Source organism: Octopus sinensis, linkage group LG25 (genome assembly GCF_006345805.1).
Source record: "Octopus sinensis linkage group LG25, ASM634580v1, whole genome shotgun sequence".
Classification (NCBI taxonomy): domain Eukaryota; kingdom Metazoa; phylum Mollusca; class Cephalopoda; order Octopoda; family Octopodidae; genus Octopus; species Octopus sinensis.
The window spans coordinates 28,585,776-28,592,100 of record NC_043021.1 but is presented as its reverse complement, the minus strand read 5'-3'; the positions used below and the strand labels follow the sequence as shown (position 1 = coordinate 28,592,100).

General features: G+C 31.4%; 1 protein-coding gene across 1 annotated transcript in view; it reads left to right on the top strand.

Moving 5' to 3' along the window:
• LOC115224553 (neuropeptide prohormone-4) overlaps window positions 1-5,689 on the top strand; it is a 42,470-nt gene extending 36,781 nt beyond the window's left edge. The window contains exons 4-5 of the mRNA XM_036513441.1: window positions 1,768-1,881; window positions 5,429-5,689. Coding sequence (XP_036369334.1) covers window positions 1,768-1,881; window positions 5,429-5,622 — 308 coding nt within the window. The 3' untranslated portion in view covers window positions 5,623-5,689. The remainder of the gene's footprint in view (window positions 1-1,767; window positions 1,882-5,428) is intronic.
• Window positions 5,690-6,325: the final 636 nt, after the last annotated feature.

The window sequence follows — 6,325 nt, the reverse complement described above, 5'->3', positions numbered from 1 at the left end:
TAAGTAGGTTTTTTCGTATTTATTTTAAGAAATATTGCCATACACACACACACGCGACCGCACCTCACGCACAAACACGCACGTACCCTCACACAAACAAATATATGTATATATGTATATGTTTATATCCATATGTTTACATATATATAATATATATATATATAATATATATAGGGATGGTATTATTAAAATACCATCACATATATATATATATATGAGTGTGTGTGTCTGTGTGTGTGCGTGTATATATACATATAAATATTATATATGTATACGTATATATACCTTTATACATATGTATAGATATGCATATATATATATATGCATATATATATATATACATATAGATAAATAGATATATGCAATTGCGCAACAGAACAGAAATGGAGTAAAATCTTTATCTATATATCCTATATGACGAATATACATCGTTGAAAGGCCAGAGCTGCATATTTCATCAGATGAAAGGCAAACAAATTTAGTGGTAATATGGTATTGTGCTAGAAAATAACATGGTTCAGTTCTAGGCGAAACGAAGCCTCTCCATTCACATCACTGAACATTTTGAAATAGTTAGCTGTATTAGAATAATAATGTGCGCAAGATGGAGAAATATCACTTGTCTTTTTCATGCCATAAAAGAAGGAAAATTCATTGACGATTGGTAAAGATCTTTCGAAATAGTCTGCCTTCAGAAAGTATGAGCACACGAGATTGGTTTTATGCTTTCGCTTACTCTGCTTCTAGTAGCTGCTAGATGGCATTGAAATGAATGTCTACGTCTCAAAGGAGAGAAACAATAAATTATGTTAGTCGACTCTGCAAATGTTTGTCCTTTCAAATGTAAAACGGTATGTCCACGGCTGGAAACTGGACCCGCCGAGGGAAATTCCCAAAATTGGAACTTTCATGTCAAGTTGTTTCAGGCACTAAACAGAGAGAACGCCTCACCAAGCGTCAAAATTGCCGTGTATCTATTTAACTATATTAGCACTAAATATTTCACTTTGCAACCATTATGTACTACCAAGCATATTACACGTTTACAAGTCAATATTGTGCCTTACTGTGTGTGGGATATTCTCAATTCATCTCTGTAGAAAATCTATAGAGATTAATTTAAAAGTGATGCGCGCTAAGTTACCTCTTGTTTTTCATTCAGTCGAAGTCTTTGATTAACTTGATATTTAAACAATAGGAATATCTTACATCAATAAATTCTCAAAGTTGGATATTTACTCAGTGATTCATTCATTATCACTTCATCAACTATGGTGAAGCCTGATTCACTGATGATGTCAGAATAAGGCCGAAACATGTTCAGCGTCGTCTGCTATCTTATTGTAACAGATTATGTAATATTGTTTGTATTTCCACACTATAAATATATTTCTATTAATGATTTGATGCATGTTAGCATTAAGGTACTAATAATGTACTTGGGAGCAGCAATAACGAAATTCATCCATTTTTTAATCAAGCTTATTGAAGCGCACACTCAAGAGATATCTCCGTTGCTTGTTCTGGAAATAAAAAATGTTAACTTATGCTTAATATTTTTACTAATTCCATATTTCTCGTTGAAAACAATCAAAATGAAAGACATGTTCTCATCTCCCTTAAAACTGCCCAAGGAAGGCGTAATCAAATTCCCACAACAACAAACAAAAACAACAACTGCTCGAGCGTTAGATTCATTTAAATTTCATTGTAATCTACTGACTAATATCTTTTTTATACAATTGTTATCTGTATTACTCGTTACAGCCAAACGACCACGTGTAGAGGAAATATACGACTACCTCACTGGTGCCGGGGCGTGGACAATAGGTAAACTATTCGACGGGATCGATGCTGAAGTTGTGGCAAAAGCCTTAGCAAGTAAGTCTTCATTGATCAGCATCTTTCTAAACAATCACATATCGCATATATTAATTCTAATACAAATAATATTTTATCTATCCATCCAGAGCACGTGTTAGTGTGCACGCGCATAAATGTAAGTGTGTGTGTGTATTTAGTTAATTGTTAACAATCCCCAAATGCAAACTTTAAAAAATTGCTGATTCTATTCCTTGGCATAAATATTTTTGAAATAACAGAGGGAGTAATAAATTCTTCAATAACAATATCTTTTGTCAATCCAAACAGTTTTTTTAATGCACTGTTTAAAGGCTATTATTTATAGATTTACTCACTTCGAATTCAACCGTTAAAAACGAATTATTTCATGTTCTCGCAAAGTTTCTAAACATTTATGACATTAACAAATTCGAAGCAATGAGTTGGTTCAACAGTAGAACGTATGACATGCTTGAGAACACGTGGTTTTCAACAACTACGAACAGCCTTCGCCTTTTACTATCCAAAGTAACTATTTAGCCAATATTTACACGCTATTATTTGTAGCTTACATGCCAGGGATCTCTTAGCTTAATGGTACAAAGCGCTTCTATGTAACTGAGAAGTACATGGTCCGATAATCTGTAAAGGTTTGCAGGCCACTTTTTATACAGTCGACATTCTCGCAATATCGTTGGCATGCTTGGCAAAATGCTTAGCGGCATTTCGTATGTCCTTATATTCCAAGTTCAAATTCCGGCTTGGTTGACATTGTCTTTCATCCTTTCGGGGTCGATAGAAGAAACAGCAGTTGAATACTGGGAATGATCTAATCGACTTAGCTCCTTCTCCGAAATTTCTGCCTTGGGCTAAAATTTGAAACCATAATTTATAACATTATTTCTAGTTAAAAGAAAAATCTTTGTTTTTATTGTTAAGCGTATTTGCATAAGGACCTGACAAGTTATTATTTAGCCTGTGCAGGGTATCAAGCTATCAAAATAAATTGTTTTGTAAGCATAAATTAGTGAGTTCTGATCAAAGAGGAGTCCAAAAAGGAGTCGTTATTCCTAATGAATGAGGAGCGAAGTAAACGATGTAACTTAGCTTAAGTCACAATAAAATAGTCTTTAGAAACAATACATTAGTAATAAATGAGTCTGTAAAAAACATTTATTGACATCATCGCTAACGAATTACATCGTCACTAAAAAATGCTTATTATAAAGATATATCTATCTTATAAATATCGAATATAAACGATAGAACATTCAGAGATATTAAATAAAGATATTTATAGAATTCGCAAATGGTGTTTATAGAATCAGAGCGTTAAAAGTTGTTGTTTATAAAGATCAAATGTTTCATGTAAGTAACGTTTAGAAATGATGAATTAATTGTTCATACAAATATCGTTCAAGAGCAATACTGCGTTTGGGAAAATGGTGTTTATGTAAGATATATAGTTTGTGCTTCTGTTTTTTTAATAAAAAACTAGTGTGAGTATAAAAATATATATATAAATAAGTGTGCAAAAGCTCAGACATCATAAAAATGACGTTTATAAAATGTACATCGTTAAACAAGTGGTATTTATAGGAATTACATATAAAAAATGTAATGTATACAATACATACATTGTTCATAAAAATAGCATTTATAAAGTATTTATCTTTTACAAATTGGTCTTTTAGGTGATGTCAATAATAGATTGTACATAATATATGTTAATAAAAGGAGTGTTTATAAGATGCATGGTCCACAGAAATAGTGTCCATATTATATGAGATATATTGTTTATATAAATATTGTTCATAACAAATGAAATAGCGTTCACATGTATATGTGGCGTTTTAGAATTACACACAGCTTGAAAAAATAGCGTTCAAACTAATATAAATAGTTCCGATTTCCTATGCTGTCTTCACAGCCTTCTTTCATTCGAGAATACCAACAAACCCGGCGCTTACAAGATGGTCTCACGTTCCAAAAGCTATAAGTAACATTATAAAACGGCGCTGTCTCATGATGTCAGGTACAGAACGCTCAGGGGCAAACTAGGAGAGAGAAGATTCGATTGTCAGGGTTGCTGGCCACTTATTTCCGTCTGCCGAAGGGTATCTAAAACATTCCTGCGTCTGAGAATTCCTGTATTTCTGCAGAATACCGATACACTCGGAGCTTATAAGTTTGCATACTCTCTCTCTCTCTCTCTCTCTCTCTCTCTCTCTCTCTCTATATATATATATATATATATATATATATATATATATATATATAATATATTAATAATAAGTTCAGGGTGAATACTTGATAAATGTAAGCACCTGTATATGCCAGCTAGTGGCATAGGTGATAGGATATATGTATCAAATGAAATAAATGAAAAACAGGACACAAAGGATGTTGCGGTACATATGTTTCGGATTTATAGAACAACTTATTCTTACATCAATATATAATTGATATAATAGATAGATCAAAAACCTTATATCAATTATGCCTTGATGTAAGAATAAGTTGTTCTATAAACCCGAAACATATGTACCGCAACATCCTTTGTGTCCTGTTTTTCATTTATTTCATTTGATACATATATATATATATATATATATATATATATATATATATATATATATATATATATATTATATATATATATATACATATATAAGTCTTCTGACTTCAATGCACTTGCTGTGGCGCTTACACTTGGAGAACAACCAAAAGTTACAGGGTCCAAAGTCTGCACTGTAAGGGAGGGTGAAGGATAGTTTTTATGTTTGTTGCTGCCAAGTAGTTGGTAGACGGGATAGAATCATGGAGTTGTGCATTGTCCTGGTGCAGCTGGTTTTGCTTCTTACGATCAAATCCCTCAAAACTATCAAGAAGTACTCTTTGTCAAGCGTCTGGCCAGAGAGAATCCAGTGGATGTAGATAGTGACCATGCTGTCCAAAAGTTGGACGTCAGCTTATTTGATGTATAGTAATATTTGATGTATAGTAATAGTATAATAAATCTACAATAGTCTAGAACAGTTATAAATACCTCTCCTAATAAAAGTATCGAAATACATACAGGGTGTCCACAAAGTCTGGGTACATCGGGATTAACACATACTTCAAGAAATTATTATTTCTTATATTTGATTGTTTATGTTATAATTTTATTTACTCCATGTACCCAGACTTAGTGGACACTCTGTAGAATGGTTTACGAAAATTTCCACTTAATTATTAAGCGTCATTAAAATATTAATGAAATATTAATTTGTCTTTGTATTATTATTATCATAGTTTCGCTAAGTTCTGAGTTCAAATTCCACCGAGGTCAAATTTGCCTTTCATTCGTTCGGGGCCGATAGATTAAGTACCAGTGAAAACTTATCCCCTCACCCACTTGAAACTATTATTATAATTGTTGTAGTTGTTGGTGCTGTAGTTATTGTTGATGTTGTTGTTATTATTATTATTATTATTATTATTATTATTATTATTATTATTATTATTATTATTATTATTATTATTATTATTATTTGTATTATTATTTGTATTATTAATATTATTATTATTTTCTGATTTTCAGCTGCGGGAGACTTAAGGGATCTTCAGAACATTCTTGGTCTGAGCAACGAATCGGTAATGAACATCGAAAAAGCTTTGATCGCATCTGAGGAAGATGATCCCAGAGAAATTGTATCACTGGGAATGCCTGAACGAAACTGGGCAATGACCTCTCAACTGTTAAGGAACCTTCTGGACACCGGATTCGAATTATAGAATACCAAAAAATTGGAATAATTGTTCAAGAACGCAAAATAAGCAGTAAAAACCCATCTGAACTGTATATGTATTTATGAATATATATGTATATGTATGTATATTTATATATATATGTATGTATATATATATATATATATGTATGTATATATATATGTATAAACAAGTACATATATATATATGTGTAGATATATATGTAAGCATCTATATATATATGTATATATATATGTATGTATATATATATACATGCATATGTGTATGTATACATTATTTTTTTGTTCAAGATTTCAGCATTAATAGAAAAATATGAATAAAAAAAAACAGAGAAAAGAAAAGTGAAAAAATGTGATTCTTCTGAGACTCTATTCTGAATTTCAAAAACAAGCAAAAAAAAAACCAGAAACAAACAAAAAAAAAGCAAAACAAATCAACAAAATTAATTTAAATCTTTGGAAATAGAACACACATGAGATACATGCCAGTGCTAGAGAGAAAGATAGAAAGAAAGAGAGAGGTATACATATATACAGAGAGAAAGAACCTGGGTGAATGAGATATATATACAGAGAGAGAAAAAGAGTTACAAAAATGCGAAGGAGAGAAAGATGAAAGATGAAGGCAAAGGAAGAAGAAGAAACAAACAAGACGGCCATTTTGAAACAAAGACAAAAGAAATTGAATCTAAACATGATATTGCTTTAAG